The sequence below is a fragment of the Propithecus coquereli genome, unplaced genomic scaffold (assembly GCF_000956105.1).
Source record: "Propithecus coquereli isolate 6110/MARCELLA unplaced genomic scaffold, Pcoq_1.0 Scaffold171, whole genome shotgun sequence".
In the NCBI taxonomy this organism is placed as follows: domain Eukaryota; kingdom Metazoa; phylum Chordata; class Mammalia; order Primates; family Indriidae; genus Propithecus; species Propithecus coquereli.
The window spans coordinates 3,782,226-3,805,218 of record NW_012141747.1 but is presented as its reverse complement, the minus strand read 5'-3'; the positions used below and the strand labels follow the sequence as shown (position 1 = coordinate 3,805,218).

The following is a 22,993-nucleotide window of genomic DNA, read 5'->3' as shown; positions in this document are numbered from 1 at the left end:
CAACCTACACATAAAGATTTTGTTTTTGGTTTCTTGGAAGTTCAGTATTTTCCTATTTCTTACCTGTTTACTGGAGTCATGATTCCACCATTTCAAACCATAATGATTCCAAATCAAATAATAAAACAGTACACGAAATGCTGGTGGGATCAGTTTTCCTAAGGTTTCAAATGTGCTATAATCTATAGAGAATGCTCAGATTTTTAAACAGGAATATTACCTTTTTATACATATGTTTGGCTTTGGTGGAAAGGTTTATTTTAAAAATGGAAAAAAAAAACTCCTTACCCCTAGGAAAGAGAAAGTTAACCAAAAACTTTTCCTAGACAATGAAATGCCAGAGGGTTTTGTACCACACAAAGAAGGTGCCGCATTATGTTCCACACAAGAAAGGTCTGTTTTTACATAATCTAAATTACAGTGAATATTATGGCATGCCATAAAAATATGCCAGATGCATACAGAAATCACAGCATGTAGTTCTTGGACAATAATTCAATCTCACAGTGAAGTGACAGAACCAACCTTCTTGTGAATCAACATAGTAGGATGAAAAGTCTGTGTCTTTGGGGCAGAGATCCCTGAATTCAAATTCAATTTTTTTAGCCATGTGACTGAAAAATGGCTAGTTATTAATCTCAGAATCTCCATTTCTTGGCAGTGGCTCTCGCCTATAATCTCTGTGCTTTGAGAGGCTGAGGCAAGAGGATTGCTGAGGCCAGGAGTTTGAGACCAACCCGGGAAACACAGCAATACCCTGTCTCTACAAAAAATAAAATATTTAGCCAGGTGTGGTGGTACATGCCTGTAGTCCCAGCTACTCAGGAGGCTGAGGCAGGAGGATCACCTGAGCCCAGGAATTTGAGGTTACAGTGAGCTATGTTTGAGCCATTGCACTCCAGCCTGGCAGCCTGGGTGACAGAGCAAGACTGTTTCTAAAAAATAAAGAATCTCAATTTCTTCATGTGTTTAAGTATAAAATTCAGACAATAATGTCTATTTCATACAGCTATTGTGAAAATTAAGTGAAATAATATAGGTCAAGGCACTGGCACACAGTATTAATAGACACTCAACAACCATTTCCTTTGTTCTTCTTTCTGTCAAAAACTCCAAGCTGAGAGAAGGTGTATTTATTTGTCTATTAGATCCTCCCTTTACTCAGAAAGTTTAAAGTCAAGTGGTGAGAAATGGTGAGGAAAGCAATGGCAACTCTTCAGTATGTTCTAGTCATTAGCATATGATGATGACTGCACGCCACACGGACTTAACCATGCATTTCTGACTCCGTTCTTATTGCTGAATTCATTGCTTTCTTCAGATTTCATGTCCCTTGGTATTTCACCTCCTTGCTAGTGCCTATGCCTACAAAAAATCCCAACAGAGGATGGGATAATTAAGTGATGCTGCCTGTGCGTCACTGTGCCATCATCCCCTCATCACCCCCTTTCTCTAGCTGTGCATTAAAATGCTGGGGCTTCCCGATGCATTTGTCTGGACATCTTTCCTCTCCAGCCCTTTTGCCTCACAGATGCCCAGTGAGTGAGCCTCAGTTTCACAGACATTATCTACCAGCTCAGTGGATTTTCATCTTCAAACACAGCTTTGTAATTGGCAAGGGGTGCTCTCAGCCCGCCAGCTGGTCACGAAACTAACAAAGCCCAGTCTTTGTCAGTGTGCTTTTAGTACACGAACAGGGTAGCTTATGCATTTTTAATGCTCAAGACAACATTAATACCAATTAGTAGGGCCAAACAAGAGAATTAAAACGCTACTTCACGAATGTTAACATCCTCTCTTTGATGACAAAGCTTATGTGTTTTATTAGCCACTGATTCAATAAGGAAATGGCTTCCTAGACAGTCGAGTCTATTTCTGGAAGAGGACATGGTGCACATACTCAGCAAGTTGTGACTTTTCTTCATGGATTCTAAGGCCATTTTTCTTGAGGTCTTCTGATTGGTTTTCTTTGCCCACTAATTTTCTTCTTTTTTTTTTGAGACAGAGTCTCGCTCTATTGTGGGGCCTAGAGTGCAGGGCTGTCATCATAGCTCACTGCAACCTCAGACTTTTGGGCTCAAGGGATCCTCCTGTCTCAGCCTCCTGAGTAGCTGGGACTACAGGCACACACCACCATGCCCGGCTAATTTTTCTATTTTTTTTGTAGAGACAGAATCTCACTTATGCTCGTCTCAAACTCCTAGCTTCAAGTGATCCTCCCGCCTTGGCTTCCCAAAGTGCTAGGATTATAGGCATGAGCTACCGAATTTTCTTTTAATTTAGACAACTCATTATTTGCCTTTAAAATTTGTTTCCCCTCCACATGTACTAGGGAACAATTACAGTAAAGCATGATGTTTCTGTCCCCTAGGATTGCTTTGAAATTCACCATGTTATGTTTTGGCCCTCCTTCCCTTGAATATGAGCACTCAAGGTCACCATGAATCTTATCACCCATGTGGGCAATACTTGAACAAATGGTCCCTTTTTCTCATTTGGTTTTGTCTTTTAGCGAATTTCTTTTAAAACTACTGTCTACTGTAGGCTCATCTATCCGTCCCCCTCTGCCCAGCACCCCCAACTTCCACCCCCATTTGAAGTTGTAGAGTGAAGTCTTTCTTACTTGGATTATTGTGTCCAGAGGATACAAGCTGAGAGTCCTGAAAAAACAAGAAGTATCAATTAATTTTCTAATTTTCACTTTCAAAACTCAAGTTGAACATGAGGTATATTACTAGTCATTCAGAACTGATTCACAGCTCTTAATCTCACTAGTTAGTGTAATGAGAAACATTTACAGGAATGTGCTTGTTAAGCAGTTCTGGGAATATACTTCACAAATGCTTTTATTTTGTATTGTTTACTTTTTGTTTTATTTATTGAGGGGACATTCACATAACATAAAATCAACCATTTTAAAGTGAACAATTCATTAAGCATTTAGTTCATTTACAATCTCTTACAACCATTACCTCTATCTAGTTGCAAAATATTTCCATCACTCCAAAGTAAAATCCCCTTATCCATTAAGCAGTGTCTTTCCATTCCCCCCTCCCCTCAGGTCCTGGCAACCACCAATTCCATGTGTCTCTATGGATTTACTAGTCTGGATATTTCATATAAATGGAATCATACAATATGTAACATTTTGTGTCTGGCTTCTTTCACTTAGCATGTTCCGGTGATTCGTACATGCTAAAGCATGTATCAGTACTTCATTCCTTTTTATGGCTAAACAGTATTCTATTGTATGTATATATAACAATTTGTTTATCCATTAATCTGTTAATGTGTATCTGGGCTGTTTCCACCTTTTGGATACTGTGAACAGTGCTGCTATGAACACGTGTGTACAGGCATTTGTTTGAGTCCCTGTTTTCAATCCTTTTGGGTACATACCTAGGAGTGGAATTTCTAGGTCATATGGTAATACTATGTTAAACTTTTTGAAGAAGTGACAAACTGTTTTCCACAGAAGTGAAACCATTTTGCATTCCCACCAGCAATACCAATTTTTCCACGTACTTGCCAACACTTGTTATTTTCCATTAAAAAATTATAGCCATCTTTGTAGGAGTAAAGTGATATCTCATTGTAGTTTTGATTTGTATTTCCCTAGTAATTAATGACACTGAACATCTTTCCATGTGTTTGTTGGCCATTTTTACGTCTTTGGAGAAATCTACATTCAAGTCCTTTGCCATTTTTCAACTTGGGTTGTTTGCCTTTTTGTTGTTGGGATGAAAGATTTCTTGATAGAGTCTGGACACTAGACTCTTATCAGATATGCAAGATGATTTGCAAATATTTTCTCCCATTCTGTTGGTTGTCTTTTAATTTGATTGATAATGTTCTTTGACGCATAAAAGTTTTAAATTTTGGTAAAGTTTAATTTATCTAATTTTTCTTTTGTTGTTCATGCTTTTGGTGTTATATCTAGGAATGTATTACCAAATTGAAGGTTATGAAGATTTAAACCTATGTTTTCTTCTATGAGGTTTATGGTTTTGATTCTCATGTTCTGGCCATTGATCCATTCATTATCTCATTGACTTTTAATACAACTCACTTCTTGAATGTACCTTCACTCTCACCCACTTCCTGTAGATGAGGCTGGCAACATCCCACCAGAAACACTGTGTTGAACAACTCTTGTCAATCTCACATTGGTGGAAGAAAAGATTATTACCGATATCAACTTCTCTGCAATGGCATAAAGCCAGTACTACCTAGTATTTTAAATTTAGTTAATGCTGAGGTAAACAGAGATTGAACCTGATTTTATTTGCATTAAAATGAAATGTGAAATATTGACTTGAGGATTCACAACAAAATTCACTTTCCTTGCAAAATTCTCATTTAAAATAAAATGTAAGGGAGAATTACAAAAAAACGAATTAACTGAGATGTTAGGAAGGGACAAAAATAAGTAGCAGCACATAAAATCCGGCAAAACTCTTTCCTAATTCTGGCACATGTAACAAAAATCCAGTGAAATGGAATTAACTTCTAATATATGGCTTAACATTTTATCAGAATTTTGCTCCATGAATATAGTTGTTATGGGTCGGGGAGTGTCATTTGATATGACTTGCGGCATATTCGAATCCAAGTAATATGTCTGCTTTAAAAAGGAATTCTACTGGAAGAGTATGAAATAAGCCAGTTTGGTGGTCGAGGGTTGGATGCAAAAACTGGGAAGGAAAGGGATTCCCACTCTATTAAACAGACTGAGTCATACACAGATGCCTAATAAACCTCTTTCAGTATTGCTAATAATGAGCTATTCATCTGAAGAAAAAGAACAAGCTCAACTCTCACCCTGAGATTCAGTTTTTGGAAATGGTTTTATGAAGATGAAATACTAGTCCAGAAATATTATCTGCAAAAATGATTTTGGCCTATCTTGGATAGATGCTGTTATGAAGACATCAACAGTTAAATCCCCCAAGTAGATTGGCATGTTTCCCTCCCTTGTAATTAATTTAGAGTTTATATCTGAACATGAATTAGTTTTAGCTTTGACATGTGACAAGTCCTTTGAGTCCCATTGAGTTAACTCCTCTGTGCTGTCTGCAAACGTTGGCCCTTTGGAGACATCCTGTGCCAGGGAGGGGAATACTCACTCACTATCAAATGGACAAGAAGGGTAACCAAGATGGTTTTTAGCATTAAGTTCATTCTTTTAAAAAGAAAAAAAATAGAAATTTTTCTAAGACTGTTTGCTGACACTCATGAGAAATAGAAGTTTTTATTTCTTGATGCATCCTAAAACCTGGGTGATGACTGTTGACCATAGACCCATCGGCAGAGAACCAAAGATGAGCTCGCAGTTGACCTGAATTATGATTACATACTTCAAATTTTAACTAAAATACCTCCATAATTAATGACTACTATTATTAATATTTCTATTTTGTGTAGGGTGTGAAGAGAGGCAGAAAATGATTCAAGTTAATTGGTACTCCCCCCACAAAAAAATCTTTGTAGAAGTCTGCTGTAGGAGAGACAAGAATAAAATCAAGGACTTTGTCCCTAATATGCAATCTCATGTTTCTAGCTGATGTCTTCTTGGTGGTACACTGACTGAACCAACAAATGTTAGTTCAGAAATACTGACTCTGACCCCGATGTTCTGTGCCACTCTGTGGGTACAAACAATGCCCTATTTTCATTCTTACTGGCACTTGGTCAGTGTGTGGCCAGTCTGCTTGTGGAGGGTTCAGCTGCCTTAAGAGGCTGCTCCCAAATTTAAGTCCACAGGTCCATGTATAAGATGCCTTTATAAGGTGTCTGCTGGCCAAACTCAGAGCCTGTGGCTGCTGTTTCTGAAGGAGTATTGCCCTGCTCAGACAGCTGCGAAACCCAGGGAGCGCCCCAGAGTAAGAAGATCCTTCATTCTTCATGGAGCCAGAGCCAGGGTGGGTTCAGAGCAGAGGGTGACCAATGCTCTTTTCTCCAAAGGGCCCAGGCACTGAAGTCCTTTCCACTATTGCACCTCCTGCCACCCCACACAGACCCCCACCTGCCTATAGCTTCTGTCTCAAAGCCCTTCTCTCCCCTTGCAAACATCTTCTGTAAGTAGATGCCTGGCAGGCCCCAGCCCCTCTGAGAGCACTCGACTAGGCCTGCAAGGTTCTCTGTCAGGCTCTTTAAGGGTTACAGAAGTGAGTCCAGTAAGTCAGGAAAGGAGGTGATGTATGTACAAATTATTATAACCCAGGGCTGAAAGTGATGCCGTGACTGCCACCCACGAGTGCTTCAGCCTGTGTATTCTGCCCTGGTTCCCACTCCTTGGAACACATGTCCTGCCGCTTTCTGTTTTCTGCCTGGCAAACTTCACTCTTCCTTCAAGGCTCTGCACAAGTCAGCTGAAAGGTTACCTGCTCTTTGAAATCTTCCTGAATCTCAGGATGGCTGAGTTGCTTCTTTATGTTTTCACTGCACTATGTCATAACTCTATTACAGTAATTATCTTTTCAATGATGACTTTTCTTAAAAAGCTTTATTGAAGTATAAATTACATAACATAAGCTACACATATTTAAAGTATACAATTTGATAATAAGTATCCTAAAAGGAATGCTACTTTTATTGTCTTGACCCAAGGATGGCTCCATACTACTTATTCATTAAAGAAAATTCAAAAAATCAGAAAAGTATAAAAAAGAAGTTTCCTATAATCCCATATCAGGACATTTCCAAGGTTAATCTGCTGCTTTTGGTTTGCCAGCATCATTCATCAAGCGTGTGTCATTCTAACGGTCAAGTGCACAGAAGGGAGAACTGCTCCCTGCTACTTGGAAGAATAGCTATACATGAGACTTTATTCTTCTCCTCCTGTAAGTCCTGAATTCCAACACTATTCTGCTATAGCACTAACTCTTTGGTACACAATACTCCTAAAACTCCTTTAAATATGGTATTTAGCTAAGAAGAAAAGTTCATGTAAATCATTTTGCTGAAGACAGAAATAACCAGGCACACTGGTATCTGAGAAAGCCCTTCAACAAAACACTATAATGGAGACCACATTTCATTAAATGTAACATGCCATCCAAGTCGCATGAGGCTGCATTACCCACATACTACCAATTGCTGCCAATTGACTGTAAGATGCCATCAACTGTAAAACAAATTCAGATTTTAGTTAATATGTGCTGCTGAGGTGAGTACAAGATTTTTGTTATCTTAAAATGTAAAAAAAAAATATGCACCTTAGATCCATGAAATACAGTAGTTCTTCAGTCGTGTTTGTGATGAGAACAGTATTTATACTGTGGGGGTATTACTTAAAAATGGCTTTCTGAAAACCATTTGAGAAAGGCTCCATGCATACCTCTTTTTGCTCTCTTTGCTTACCTATCAGTCCCATCAATGGAGCTACAAAAGGCAAGAAATCGAAACAAACGTCCTATTTTCAGACCCCCATGTAAAGCTAATTACTGTAGGAAAAATTACCACCTGACTTGGTTGGGTCTCCCTACACCCTCACCAATCCCTTTCTTCTCATTCTTATTCTATAAAGCTCAAAACAGTTGAAATAATGTGATTTATAATTAATTGAAATGTTTATTTTGAGGTAATGCTAAACATGGAGCTTTAGTGGAAACATTTTGTGATAGATTTTGAAGCATGCTAGCAACCCAAACGGGGAGATGTATAATACACTTTCCAACTTCAAAGCACTTTTCTTCACACTTGCTGGCTTTCATTCTCATTCTAGTGTGTAAAGAGAAAGGCAATAGGATTCTCAGTTCTGTAATGATGCTAGAATTTTTCTGTATAATGCTTTAAAAATCAATCAGCAAGAATAGTTTCAGACCAGGTCTGAGCCCACCAGAGTCAGCATCCATGGCCCCATGAAATACTTGTGAAATGCCATTAGCTTTGGACATATACCTTCTTGAGGGTGGAAAATGCTCTACAATTTTGAGTTCTTTATTTGCATTTCAAAATGTGTGAGATTGCTTCAGAAATGAAAGGGAAAAAGCAAAGCAAATTCATTTTCTTCTTTCTTGGTTGAAATACCTGATAATGGTAGCCAATTTAAAGGAGTCATGCATTCCTTTCTTTACCAAATTCAATTACTTTTGAGATTTGACGAATGAGGCAGAAATGCCTGGTGGTGTTTGTCTAGGGAATTGTTACTCCAAATTAAGTCCTCAGAGAACAGAAAAAAAATAGGCCAAGTTCATTATCAATTGACTTTATGTTATATTATGTCCTTCAATATCTAGACAAAATGAGGACATTCTCAGAAGTAGTTAGCTAATTAATTTAGTGGTACTGGTACCTCAGAACACACAGTTAAATCGACTTTCCTTGTGAGGTCAAATTGTCCCCTTAATCTTAATAAGGCCTTAATTTCATTATTTATTAGTTATTGTAGAGATTTTGCCCATCAAATTCCAAAAACAATTCTAGCACCTGCACACTAACAATAGTGATAATCTCAAACATTAATAGTCTAATTAATGAACTGCAATGTCCAGCTGTCAGAATACTAATTTGTTGAGATACAGGTTAAAAGAGGTGACCTCTTTGTGAAAATTAATAACAGTCTTTGTTGTAGGCAGCAAATGACACCTCTAAAGATGTCTGTGCCGTGATTCCCGAAACCTGTGAATGTTCCCTCACATGGAAAAAGGGACTGGGCCAATGTAATTAAGTTAATGATTTGGAGGCAAGAGATAGTCAGGTGGGTGCAATATAATCACAAGGGTCCTCACAAGGAAAAGAAGGAGCAGGAGAGTCAGGGAAGGAGACGTGAGAAGGGAAGCAGAGGCTGGGGTGATGTGGGCCACGAGCAGGAATGGGGGCTGCCTTTAGAAGCTGGGAATGGCAAGAAAACGAATTCTCCCCTACAGCCTTCAGCAGGAACTAAGCCCCCTTGACCTTGATTTTACCTCAGTGAAACTGATTTCAGACTTCTGACCTCCAGAAGTGTAAGCGAAATGCATGTTGTCTTAAGTCACTAAATTTGTAGTAATTTGTTATAGCAGAAATAGAAAACGAATGCAGTCTTGTTTCCTGTGTACAAGATAAATTATCAGTACTTATAGTGAGCTTTTTGAAAAAAGGCATTATTAAAATCATGCAATGTTCCTACTCTTTGAAAGAAAATCACTTATTCTTTCTTTCTTGGGCATGGCAAAAAGATCAAGAAGTGAAATACCTCCATGTGAATCCTGTAGTAGTTCTAAATAAGACACTTTATTTTCATTAAATTAGAAATTCTGTGCCCTATATGATAGATAATAATGGATCTTTTTGAGTGAAAAATAAGGTGCTTCTAACTTTCTGTCTTAAAAATAAAAAATTTTAACTATAGTCATGTTTCTGTACATTAGATCTCCAGAACTTACTCATCTTGTATAACTGAAACTTTGTACCCTTCGCCCAACACTCCCATTCCGACCCCCCATGCCCCAGCACCTGGCAACCACCATTCTACTCTCTGCTTCTATGAGTTTGACTATTTTAGATTCCACGTATCAGTGATATCATACAGTATCTGTCTTTCTGAGTCTGGCTTAATTCACTTAGCATAATGTCTATGCTATATATATATGTGTGTGTGAATGACATATGATATATCAAAAATGTAACTATAGTTAACAATACTGTATTGTATACTTGAAATCTGCTAAGAGAGTAGATCTTTAGAAATTTACTAGGAGGGTAATGTTTTCATTAAAAAACGGAAAAGAAAAGAAATTGGTAACTATATGAGGTGATAGATATGTTAATTAGCTTGATTATGGTGATTATTTCACAAAGTATATAAATATGAAAACATCAAGTTGTTTATCTTAAATGTATACAATTTTGATTTCTCACTTATACCACCATAAGGCTGAACAAATGAAATTTTTTCATTAATGATTTAAAGTCTCAATTTCACCTCAGGAGTTAAGTCATTATTTACACTTAAGTATCTACACGAAACAAAACAGAACTCTGTATAATCCTTTTGGAAAAGTCACAACAAAATATGCTTTGGTATGTGCCCAGTTATATTAAAATTTGTACTTACATCATGGATACATATATATAAAATAAAAATGCTTATTTGATTATATTTTGGGTCAGTCATTATTTTGAACAGATTATGTGCAAAGATTGTAAGCATCTTGCATTTTAAGTGTGGCAGGATGCCATTGGCATACTAAATAAACCGTTCAACTAAATTCCCCTGTATTGAAAGGGCTAGAAGCCTGGGAACTTCAGATGGGTTCTGGTTTTGATTCCACCAATGAGATGCCACATTCATTCATTTAGGTATTGTCTACAAAGCTGAAACTATTTACTATCTGATCCTTTTCTGAAAAAGTCTATCAAACTCTGATTTAAACAATGAGTTCCTAGGAAAGAATTACATAAACATATCAAAAAACAGAATAGAGTCTGGAAACAAATCCATGTATCTATAAGAAATTCAACTGTTGACATACGTTATTTCAAATCAATGGGGGAAAAATGGACTAATACATTGTTGGTGTTATAATAATTTACTAGTCACTGAAGAGAATAAAACTAGAACCCTATGTCATACCACTCACGGATTTAAAAAAAAAACCTTAAAAAACTGTAAGAGAATTAGAATAAAATACAGAACATTGTTAGAATGCTGGAACAGGGAAGATCTTTTTTCTCTGACATAAATATTAAACACTTAGCTAGTATAAAAGGCACATAAAAAGGTTACAAGAAAATAGCTGCATCACATATAACAGACAAATGAATACGATGTTAGGAGTTTCTACAAATCATTTTTTTAAAAGTGGCAATGAACAATGAATGGGCAATCCGTAAAGGAATAATAGTCTTTGTTCAAGCTTAGAAGTAATTGAGAAAATGCAAATGAAAACAATGAGGTATCAACTTTTCATCCATCATACAGACACAATGATAAAAGGCCAGATAATATTAATCATTGGCAAAGATATATAAAAAGTACTTTTGAAGCACAGCCAAGGGTAATTGTGGTTTCTGATGCCCCGAGCCAGCCATAATTCCTGTTCTAGATAGCCTCACTAGAGACATTTAATAGCAGGCATACAAAGAGGCATTTCCAAAAAGTGTTTGTTAACAGCAGCACTGTAATTGCTGGGGACTTCAACACCCCACTGACAGAGCTGAACAGATCATCAAAGCAGAAAATAAACAAACACTGGACTTAAATGGGACTCTAGAACAAATGGGCCCGACAGACATTTATAGAACATTCTACCCCAAAACTACTGAATACACAGTCTTCTCATCTGCACGTGGAACATTCTCCAAGATTGTTCATATCTTAGGCCACAAACTTGTCTGAACAAATTAAAGAAAAATCAAAATCATACCATATATCTTCTCAGATCATAGTGGAATAAAACCAGAAATCAAGTTCAAGAGAAACACTCAAATCTACACAGAGTCATGGAAATTAAACAATCTGCTGCTTAACAATTATTGGGTCAATAATGAAATTAAGATGGAAATCAAAAAATTCCTCAAACTGAACAACAACGGGGACACAAGTTATCAAAATCTATGGGATTCAGCAAAAGCAATCGTAAGGGGAAAATTCAAAGCCTTAAATGCCTACATCAAAAAGACAGAAAGATCACAAATTAACAACCTAATAACTAGAAAAGGAAGAGCAAACCAAACCCAAAACCAGCAGAAGAAAAGAAATAACTAAAGTAAGAACAGAACTAAATGAAACAGAAAATAAACAAAAAAATTTAAAAAATAAACAAAAATTGGTTCTTTGAAAAGATAAAATTGATAGACCTCTTGTTAGATTAACCAGGAAGAGAAGAGAAGGGACTCAAATAAACTCAATCAGAAATGAAAAAGGAGATACTGCAACTGATATCACAGAAATATAAGATATTATCCATGAATACTACGAAAATCTCTATATGTACACTAGAAAATGATGAGGAAATGGACAAATTCCTGGAAACATACAACCACCCAAGACTCAGTCAGGAACAAACAGAATTCCCGAACAGACCAATAATGAGCAGTGACATTAAAACAGTAATAAAAAATCTTCCAACTAAAAAAAGCCCCAGACCAGATGGAATCACAGCTGAATTCTATCAGACCTACAAAGAAGAGCTGGTATCTCTATGTAAAACAGTATGGAGACTCCTTAAAGAAATAAATGTAGACCTACCACTGGATCCAACAATCCCACTACTGGGTATATACTCAAAGGAAAAGAAGTCATTTTATCAAAAAGGCACCTGAACTTGAATGTTTATTACAACACAATTCACAATTGCAAAGATGTGGAATCAGCCCAAGTGCCCATCAATTCATGAGAGGCTTAACAAAATGTGGTATATGTATACCGTGGAGTACTACTCACCCATGAAAGGGATGAATTAATGCCTTTTGCAGCAATTTGGATGCAACTGGAGAACATGATCCTAGGTGAAGTATCCCAAGAATGGAAAAACAGACACCACATGTACTCTCTAATAAATTTGGAACTAACCGAGGGGCACACGTGTGCACAGAGGGAAGTAAAAGTCACTCGAAATCAAGCAGGGGGCAGGGGGAGAAGGGGAGAGGCAAAAACCTACCTAACGGGTACAATGAACACTATTTGGGTGATGGCACACTTACAGCCCTGACTCAAGCATTACAAAAGCTATTCATATAACAAAACCATTTGTACCCCCTTAATATTTTGAAATAAAAAAGTGTTTGTTGTAACAGTGTTTATAATAATAACAAGCCATAAACAATCTCAATGTCCATCAAAAGCAGCTTGATTAAATAAATTAAAGCAAATTCAAACTACAAAATATTTTGGTGCTGTTCGAAGAATGAAGAAAATCACTACATGTTCACTTGCAAAGATCTCCAAATATATATTGTTAAGGAAAACAGAAATCAATTTTTAGAATGGAATTTACCTCTGTGATAACAGTAAGGAACAATTATTTCAATAAGTCTCTTTAGAAAGGTGTGATATTTGTATTTAACAATGTTATTTATATATTGTGGGTATCTGGAAAAAATTAACTCTCAGAAAAAAATGCTTTTAGTACTATACAATTTAACAGTTATAAAATCTGCACATGCACGTATGTGTCTATAAGGCATGGGGAAAAATAATTGAATTGGTGCACACTAAACTCTGCATAGTAATCTCTGGGTAGGGAAATGGAATCTGGCTAGAGATGGCAGAGACTTTCACATTTTGTTCTTTTGCCATTTGTATAATTTGATCTTTTATAATGATTTTATAGTAGTTAGACGTCGTGGTATGGTTAAAAAAATCAAACAAAACCTATAAGGCTCAAGTATGCAATAATTTAAATATATTTTGTGGCTGATTTTTTGTGTGCTTTTTCTTAGAAAATATAGAAATCTTTTTTTAAAGTCCTAGAAAATATTTTAAGCTTTAAAAAGGTACTCAGGGAAATTAAATACCACATGTCTTCTATTCTAAGACACTGATTTTTAAGATATATCATTAATTTAATAACAGCTTTTCAGGAAAAAACAGGACATACAATCACACTGAACGTATAAAATGATTGCAAGATTCATTTCAACTTCACAAATGTTTCTAGATAAGATGACAATTACAATAAGCTTCACATTTTGCAGAGAGTATGGAAGTGTAGGTAAGTAAGGCTGCAAGCTTGATTGTTCCCCTCTGATGAATAAATACATATGTGCTTCCAAACTGTTAAGGATCAGCTTCATATGCCTCAGGCAGGAATATTTACAGAGGAAAAGACAATCAAGAGTAAACTCACTGTCCACTGCTAACATCTACGTGAATAAAGCATATTCCTCCTGAGTAACGCAAGATCTCACCTTGTTTGGAAACGGAAATTTGCTTGGTTCCACTTTGCCAGGTGCTTGAACAGCAGAAAGTGGTGGAAGCCAGGTCATCTCCTAAAGGAGGGGATAAAAACAAACGGTACTGTGATACAGGGAATATTCGAAGCTAGTGGCACGTAAAGCAGCTATGCAAACATGCCTCAGTAAGGCACGAAAGGGATAAGGAATGAATAACGGATGGAAGAATTTTTTTTTAAAAGGATATGAAACCCACTTTTATGATTTCTTTTCCTAATTTTACCAATTCTTGACTCCATGGCTATCTCCATGCTCCCTTTATACCTTAAAAGGGACTGCAAGGCTGTCCTATTTTCACTTTGTTTAAGCCCCTGGGTAAAGGGATAACTCACTAGTAAAAGTTCTATGGAAAATGCAGTACAGAGGGGTCTGGGACCTGATCCCACAAAATTCACAGGATGTCGCTCAAGGAATACACAAAGTCCTTTTAACTTTAGGGTCTTTATTAGAGGAGTTATTTATCCTATTAGAGATAAACTATGAGTTCCCAACAAGCTCCACACATCACTTTGGTCTTCGTAAAAACGGCATTCATGGAGAAGTGGAAAAACAAATCACGTGTATATAATAAAGAGAAAAGGGTGTCATTTTTATAACACAGTATTAAGAACACAATGTGAGCTTAAGTTGCAATAATGTGTCATATGCTTTTTGACATAAACTGTGAGAGGGAGGGAGGGGTTGTTTTATTCACTTCCAGTATTCTTCTTCAGTGTCATTTCCTAGAAGACAGTGGCAATCAATAAATGATTATGGAATTAAACTGATGTCTGATTACCAAGATGCCAGCTTGGAGTTTATAAATTGGTTCTGAACCCCATTTCTTGGTTTGCTTGCGCTTCCAAACCTAAGCAAACACAGAAGCAGTAGACGATCTATTTTAAGAAAAATGAGAATTCTTTCTCTTTAGGTGAAGACATTTCCTAACCTCCCTTTAGTAGGTGGGTAGGTGTTGAAAAGGGATTCTTTTAAGTTTCTGGAATGAAAGGATTTCTTGAGAATAATCTTGTGCCTTCTTTGCTTGGGTCACTCTCCCCCTCAGCACCTTAGATGGTGCGGAACCCACACAGGGAGCAGGGGGAGGGCGAGCGTGTTCAAAGCCACCCTGGGAGGATTTACTAAGCCCACATCATCTCTCCCCCACCATGACACGTGCCACAGGTGGTAGGTGGGTTCCGCACATGTGCATTCGAGGTATCCCTTCTCCATTCAGCTGCTACCAAGGTTCCCCCCAGAAAGCAACGTGGGATCCAGCAACGCTTTAGGTCCCTGTCTCCTTCCACCTCTTGCTCCCCGAGTATCTGCCAGTGCCTTGGTGTCCCATTTGAGGAGGTTGTTAATCAGGATTGTCAAATTTGTATTCAGAGTGGTCTCTGTCTTTGTTGAATCAAGGAACTGGTCATCATTGTCAGAGTTGGGCCGCCTTGTCTGGTCAGATCTTACCCAGATTTCTGCTACACAATTAAGAAAGCTATGAAGACACGAGTAGGTTTTCATCAGTTTCCTCACCCTATCCTTTTTACAACTTGGCTCTCCCATATAGCCATCTTTCCTCTACAGGTTTTCTGGTTTTTCTCTTTCATTTAAATTACTCTTTAGGATATGTGTGTTTTGCTACAAGTGGTCTCAGATCCTTTGCAGAGGAGTTAGTTATCGATTACAAACCATGAAACCAATTGTTCTTTTCCTCCTCTGTGACTGTCTGATAGGTCCCTTAGTCCATCCCACTGCTAATCAGCTGCTCAATAGCTTCCTTTGCAATCACTCTTTGGCTTAAACAATTTGGATTATATGATCCTTAGGGGCCCAAAATTGCTAAGTACAAACTAATTACTCATGATTAAACATCAGACTTGCACATACAATCCCCATATGTCCATGTTAACTTTGCATACAGATTCCATCTGTATACCAGAATGCCTTGTATATGTGCATTTTGTGTCTGACTGCTACCAAAAACCCAGAAAAGACGAACTGCTATTTCTGTGTGTCCCATAGCTACTCAGGAATAAATTAAAAGTCCACAAAAATATAAATAACAATACTTTCAAAAGAACACTTCCTAGACCAACAGCTTCTTATAATGCATACTTTCAGGTTAAAATGTGTTTAATACAGTTTATTCAAGAGTGAAAGAGCAAACTTTAAGACACCACTAAGCTGTGATCCTTAAGGGTAAAAACTGCCTCCCCGATCTTTGTATCTTAATCAGTGTCCATCCCTGAGCACCCACTCATTCCCTGCACAGACATTTACTGAAGATGCACTGTGGGCAGGCACTGTGACTGCCTCATATACGTGGGGTGCTCAGTCCAGTATCTACTGAATTTGAATGTTAGGGTATCAGCTCTGTGAGCACTATCAATCTTTCTTCCTGAATCCCAGTTATGCATGTAATCTTTCCATTGTTTTCTTTCTTCCTTCCTTCCCTCCAACTCATCCATCCATCATCCACCCAACCTCAAAAACCACTGGCACAGAAGGCAGATGCCACATCCTCTTAGCTTGCTGTCCTCATGCAAATACCCTTCTCCTTTGAGGCTTTGGCCATATGGTTTTGGACTCCTCAGCTCCTTCCCTCACCTCATTAAAGATGAGCTGCATCTTTCTCTCTGCCCACCCCACCCCTTTAAAACAGCCTAATGGCTCCCTCCGAAGCCCCCTCCTGCCCTCCCAGCCTTTACAATATCCTCCTGTTGGCTTTTAAGGGCAGTAGGGCAATCTTGTGGATGCTCCAAGAACCTCACTTTACCCTTTTGGCCTGTTCTTTTTGTGCATCCATCTCTGCTCTACCTCAAATTTTTGGCTTCAAAGAACTGAATTTAACTCTGACCTTTGGACTTTTGTTTTGAAGAATTAGCATCTTGGCTCTTCCCAGTCTACTCTTAGCCAGCTCATTCCATGGGCTCTCCAAGCCCTATTTTTCCTCAGCTAAAAAATGGCACATTAAATAAATTGCTCTTGAAATCCAACACACAATACTAACCACCAAACAGACATCTTAGCTGGCTTAGCCTTGACCCTCCCACAAGGTGAGGATCACTCTCAGGTTCATACAAATCCCCCTAAGATCTCCAATTTTTTAAATTATTATTCTTATTTTGTTTTTTACTCATAGCCTACTTCTCTAAGTAATAAAATCTCCAATTTTGGATCAAGCCCTCATTCTTGCTTCTCTGATCCTATACTTGGGCTGCTTAGGGAAAGGCAACTGTGCACAATGTTGCTGAAACAGCAGTAGAACAATGACTTCCCTACACGTGGGCCCTCCATGTGGCTCTGGCAATGCCTGCGTTCATTCCTCAGGCGTTACTCCCACATTTTGTCACTCTCCTTGAGCCTTGCTTTGGTTCTCTCTCTCACAACAGGTGACCTGGCCTCCTATGTCATCTAAAAAACAAAGGCTCTTAAGTTTAAATGTTCCCCAAGGACAAATCTGTGGGTTCACGTCCAACCTCCTTCCTTCCCTCTGGTCTGCCTAGAAGAGGCCGATCCCCGCCTGTGCCCTCCATCTATGTGTTCCTCTGTGTGTGTGTCTGTGTGTAGTTTAAGAATAATGAAATGAATACCTGTGAACTCACAACCCACCTTCACATCACCAAGACCTTATCATCCACTTTTTAACAGAATCGGCTCTTACATAAGTCCTTCTGATTGTCAAGATCATTGGATTTTCTCGAATGTTTTCACTTCTTCCCCAAATTCTCCTTCTTGCTCAGCTCCCACGATGATGTCTTCCTGGCTCATCTCTACTTTCTAAGCTTTCTTCCTCTTTCTTTTCTTTTTTTTTGCTGAACCTTTTTTTCTCTCACTGTTCCTTGAATGTCTTGTGTTCAGCCTTCCTCTCACTACCTTTCCTTTCCCTGGGTGACTCTGTTACTGTGGCTTTACAAACCATCTAATAAGCTCGCGATGCTCAAAAGTATATCCAGCTCTTAACTGCCTGCTCTAGATGTCTCCTGAACCTCTCAACCTGGGGGTTCGATGGTCAATTCAAACTCACCGTGTTTAAAACTGAACTTCTACTCCCCACAAACTTCTCCTCTTCTTGTGTTTTATATCCTTGTTAATGGCACTGACATCTATTGCCTGCGAGTCAGAATACTTGGACTCATCCTAGACTCTCTTTTACTCTCTCTCCCCAGTAATAACAGTAACTCACATTTATTAAGCACTTAAAGTATATCATACATGGTTTTAAATGTTTTACATGATTTACTCAATATAATTCTCATAACAACCCTAAAAGGTAGTATTTATCATTTCCTCATTTTATAGGTGAGGAAACCAAGTCACTAAAGGTTAAGTGATAAAAAGTTCACCCCACAGCTGGACGTACCTTATCCTGGGCTTGCCTCTAGGTGGACCCAAGACCCTCTGTGTTCTAGCCACAGCCTAACTCCTATCTCACTGCTGTCCCAAGCGGTGAACCCCGAATACACCACTCTTCGCTGTTGTTTGCTAGGCTATTCACTCATCTGGCAATACCCAATTCCATTTCCTCCTTTTCTATGAAGACTTCTTTGGCCTAATCAAGCCCACTGTTGATTTGACCTTCCATTATGCCACATGTCCCATACACATATTTTTATTAGAACACCTGTCTCTCTGCTGTGGTTACCTGTTTATACATCTGTGCCTCCCCTCTAGCCTGTGATGAGTCCTCAAGGGCCAAGACTGCATACTTTGTCTGGTGGCCCCAGCACCTAATCCAGAGCCTGGAGCACAGTGGGTGTTCACTTCATTTCTGAATAAATGCTGAATTGAACAGTTTCTCTGCCATGTCTCTAGCTTTCCTTCCTTTCCATTACCTGAACTGCCATCCTAATCACACCTTCATTATCTTTAACTTGGGTTACTTTAATAGCTTCCCGATCAGTTCTCTTTCTTCTGTTATCAGTCCATTCTCTACGCTGCTGCCAACTGAATTTTCCTAAAGTGCAGATCTACCTGAAAAACTTCACTGCTCCAAAAATCTTCATATGCCATCATCACATGCATAAAGCAATGATGATGAAGATGACGATGCCTTCTATGGTGCTTTATAGTCTTCAGAATACTTTCACACAAATTTTCCCACTTATGCTCAACTTTTAAAATACCCATTATTATCTCTGTTTTAGAGGTGAGGAAGTTAAAGCTCAAGAAGATTAACTGATTTGTCCGAGGTCCCTTGGTTCATAAATGCCACAGCTGAAGTTTGGCCATATATCTCTTTACTCCCAGTCTAGGATTTGTTTTTCACTCTATTGCATTTACCCTCCAAGACCTCACCCTAGCCCTCGAGACCTTCTACAATAAGGTCTCAGTTTCCAGCCTCAGGCCTTTTTATTGCTCCACAAATACACTACCTCCAAGGAAAACCAGTTCCTCCCTTTCCTTACAGTATACCCTTGGTGTGTGAGTACCCTACCCCCATATGCTTCTGGATCTCTCTCCATCCACTAACGATCATCTCAAACATCATTTTTGTCTTGAGACCTTTGCTGATTCTTCTTCTTTTCCAATATAATATGATTGTTCCATTCTCATGCTCCTCCAAAGTACTTATTTTCTCTCTCTCATAGTAACTCGCACATTGTTTTGTGTGGTAGTTTTATGAGTACATTGCTCAGTCTACACCCAACCATTTCTCCCGCTTCTGATGCTCTTCCCCCAATGCAGAATAAAAATAATACTTAGAAATCCTAATAATCTCTTTTAAGAGCATTCAGTTTTACTAAACATAATCCCCAAATAGGAATCCTAATAATCCCTTTCAAGAGCATTTGGATTTATGGAACATAATCGCCTAAAGGACTATAAATTTCTTCTGAGAGGGATATTATCTACTTATGTTTGTAGACTGGAGCATCTTACATAGTCAGCGCTCAATATAAACTTGTTGAACTGAAATGAACACACACATTTCAATGCAAACTTGTTTGCTAATGTTGCTTTAATTATAGCTAAGCATTTCCATGTGATTTTTCTATCTAATGAATCCTACACTAAGTATACAAAGTAATAATAAAGAAAATACAGATGCTTAAATTATTCAGATCTATAAGAATTTTCAAAAAAATAAGAATTATTTATATGTGCTATTTTGATACATTTGTAATGCAATGCAAATACAAAATATATAAAGTACATATAAAACAAAAAGCTTCTGCACAGCCAAGGAAACTATTACGAGAGCAAACAGACAACCTACAGAATGGGAGAAAATATTCGCATGCTACACATATGATAAAGGGCTGATAACTAGAATCTATATAGAACTCAGGAAAATCAGCAAGGAAAAAATCAAACAACCCCATTAAAGGCAAAGGACATGAACAGAAACTTTTCAAAAGAAGACAGACTAATGGCCAATAAACACATGAAAAAATGCTTAACATCTCTAATCATCAGGGAAATGCAAATCAAAACCACAGTGAGATATCACTTAACTCCAGTGAGAATGGCTTTTATCAAAAAGTCCCAAAACAATAAATGTTGGCGTGGATGCGGAGAGATAGGAACACTCATACACTGCTGGTGGGACTGCAAACTAGTACAACCTCTGTGGAAACAATATGGAGATACCTCCAAGAGCTAAAAGTAGAACTACCATTTGATCCAGCAATCCCATTACTGGGCATCTACCCAAAAGAATAAAAGACATTCTATAATAAATACAACTGCACTCGAATGTTTACAGCAGCATAATTCACAATAGCAAAGATGTGGAAACAACCCAAGTGCCCATAAATACTAGAGTGGATTAATAAAATGTGGTATATGTATACCATGGAGTTCTACTCAGCCACAAAAAACAATAGTGATCTAGCACCTCTTGTATTATCCTGGATAGAGTTGGAGCCCACTGTATTAAATGAAGTATCACAAGAATGGAAAAACAAGCACCACGTGTACTCGCCATCAAATTGGTATTAACTGATCAACACTTATGTGCACATATAGTAGTAACATTCATAGGGTGTCAGACAGGTGGAGGCGGAGGAGAGGATGGATATATTCACACCAAATGGGTGTGATGGACACCGTCTGTGGGATGGACACGCTTGTAGCTCTCGCTCGGGTGAGGCAAAGGCAATATATGTAACCTAAACATTTGTACCCCTGTAATATGCTGAAATAAAAAATAAAAAAAAATTAAAAAAATAACAAGGCCAAAGGCACATCTATAAACTGAAAAAAAAATGTCATTTATAATGTGCAATGGCTTTATAAGATTGATTATTGATTATATTAAAATTCCCCACTAGGACTGTATGAGAAAATTAAGAGCAAATAGACTATTTCCTTTTCTGTCACTTACTAGCTCAGTGAGCTTAGGTAAGTCACATGCTTAGTAAATTGCAGTGATGTCAAGCTGTAGATTTTAGAATCAATCAGATCTCAGCTTGTGGTGTCTTAGAACAGTGGTACCCAATCTTTCTGGCATCAGAGACTGGTTTCATGGAAGATAATTTTTCCATGGACCTGGGGGGCAGGGAATGGTTGGTTTCAGGATGATTCAAGCACATTACACTTATTGTACACTTTATTTCTATTAGTATTACATTGTAATATACAATGAAATAATTATGCAACTTACTATAATGGCAGAATCAGTGGGAGCCCTGAGCTTGTTTTCCTGCAACTAGATGGTCCCATCTGGGGGTGGTGGGAGACAGTGACTGATTTGACAGGAGGTGGAGCTCAGGCAGTGATGCAAGCAATGGGGAGTGGCTGTAAATACAGACTCTGACCAGCTGCTCAATTCCTGCTGTGCGGCCTGGTTCCTAACAGGCGATGGACCGATACTGTTCCTCAACCTGTGGGTTGGGGACCGCAATCTTAGAACCAGAGGAAATGGGGGTGTAAACTATCCCATGGTTTAGTTATGAAGAGTAAATGAAATAATATATATAAAGAAAATAGCATAGTTTCTTTCATATTTAAGCATTCAATAAAAGACAGCACTGGTTAATATCAAGCTGAGTTTTTGAACTGTCTCTAAAATGAGAAATATATTAATAATTTCTCCCTGAGCTTTAGTTGCTGGGAGTCTGAGATGAGAGAATATATGGGAAAGTGTTTTTTACAACAGACTAAGTATCATGCAAGTGTAGCCTGTGATTAAGCTAGAAATTATTAATACAAGCTACATATTACTAAAACAAAAAGTTAAAAAGGATTATTATGATTCCTAAGTATGATCTGTACTTTATATTGGAGAAAATGTCCCTAAGTTTCCTCATAGGAACAGATCTCTGACAAAATAATAGCAGTCAGTGGGATAATAAGATCTGATAAAAAGTAATTCATTTTGTACCTTATTTCTGGTAATGATTTAAAATGTAAGCAAAGGTAATTTATCATTTCTGCTAGAATTTCACTTTGCTGCCTCACCTTGTTTTCTTTGTAGAGAAAGATTATTTCATTGCGAGGACACTGAACCCTGCCATTGTATCCACCGTCGCCACCCCCACCCGCTCCTGGCCTCCCTGCTCCAACCACCCCTTCATCACTGCTTTGCTTCCATCTACCCCAGCTGCCTATCCTTTAATCATTTCCTGGACCACATGTAAGACAGGAAGAGAAATATAATGTTTAAAGCCACTCACTCCGAAGTCTAGCTAGCTACCTTCCCTGCCCTTTCTTTGATCTCTCTGCCTTCCTTCCTTTTTGATTTTCTTGCCACTCAGGAACAAGGTTTCCTCAGCCCTGAGAGGCCCTCAGTTTTGAGCTTAAGTTCCTTAGCCTCTTTTCTTTTCTTCTTTTCTCTTCTCTTCTTTTCTTTTCTTGACAGGGGCTATGCTGCCCAGGCTGGCCTTGAACTCCTGGGCTCAAGGGATCCTTCCTGCCTCAGGTCACTAGCAGCTGGGGCTACAGGCATGTGCTCCTGTGCTCTATGCCTAGCTCCTTAGCTTTTTACATGCTCCAAGTGATGAGATTAAGAATCTACATATCTGTCTTAACACAGCCTCACCAGTCCCACCTCCCCACACAGATGTCTGGTTACCTAAGGGACATATTTTAGGGTGACTTCTTATTCCTTGGATGGGCTTAAAATGCCAAAGCTCTTTACAATAGTAAGTACACTCACTTTTCTCCTAAAATGAAAGAACAGACGTTTAAA

At 38.2% G+C, this 22,993-nt stretch overlaps 1 protein-coding gene across 1 annotated transcript in view; it reads right to left on the bottom strand.

Moving 5' to 3' along the window:
- Positions 1 to 22,993, bottom strand: part of AFF3 (AF4/FMR2 family, member 3) — a 506,791-nt gene that overhangs the window by 165,211 nt on the left and 318,587 nt on the right. The window contains exons 7-8 of the mRNA XM_012641885.1: positions 13,837 to 13,917; positions 2,624 to 2,660 (exon numbers count right to left, since the gene is read on the bottom strand). Of these exons, the coding sequence (XP_012497339.1) occupies positions 2,624 to 2,660; positions 13,837 to 13,917 (118 nt within the window). The remainder of the gene's footprint in view (positions 1 to 2,623; positions 2,661 to 13,836; positions 13,918 to 22,993) is intronic.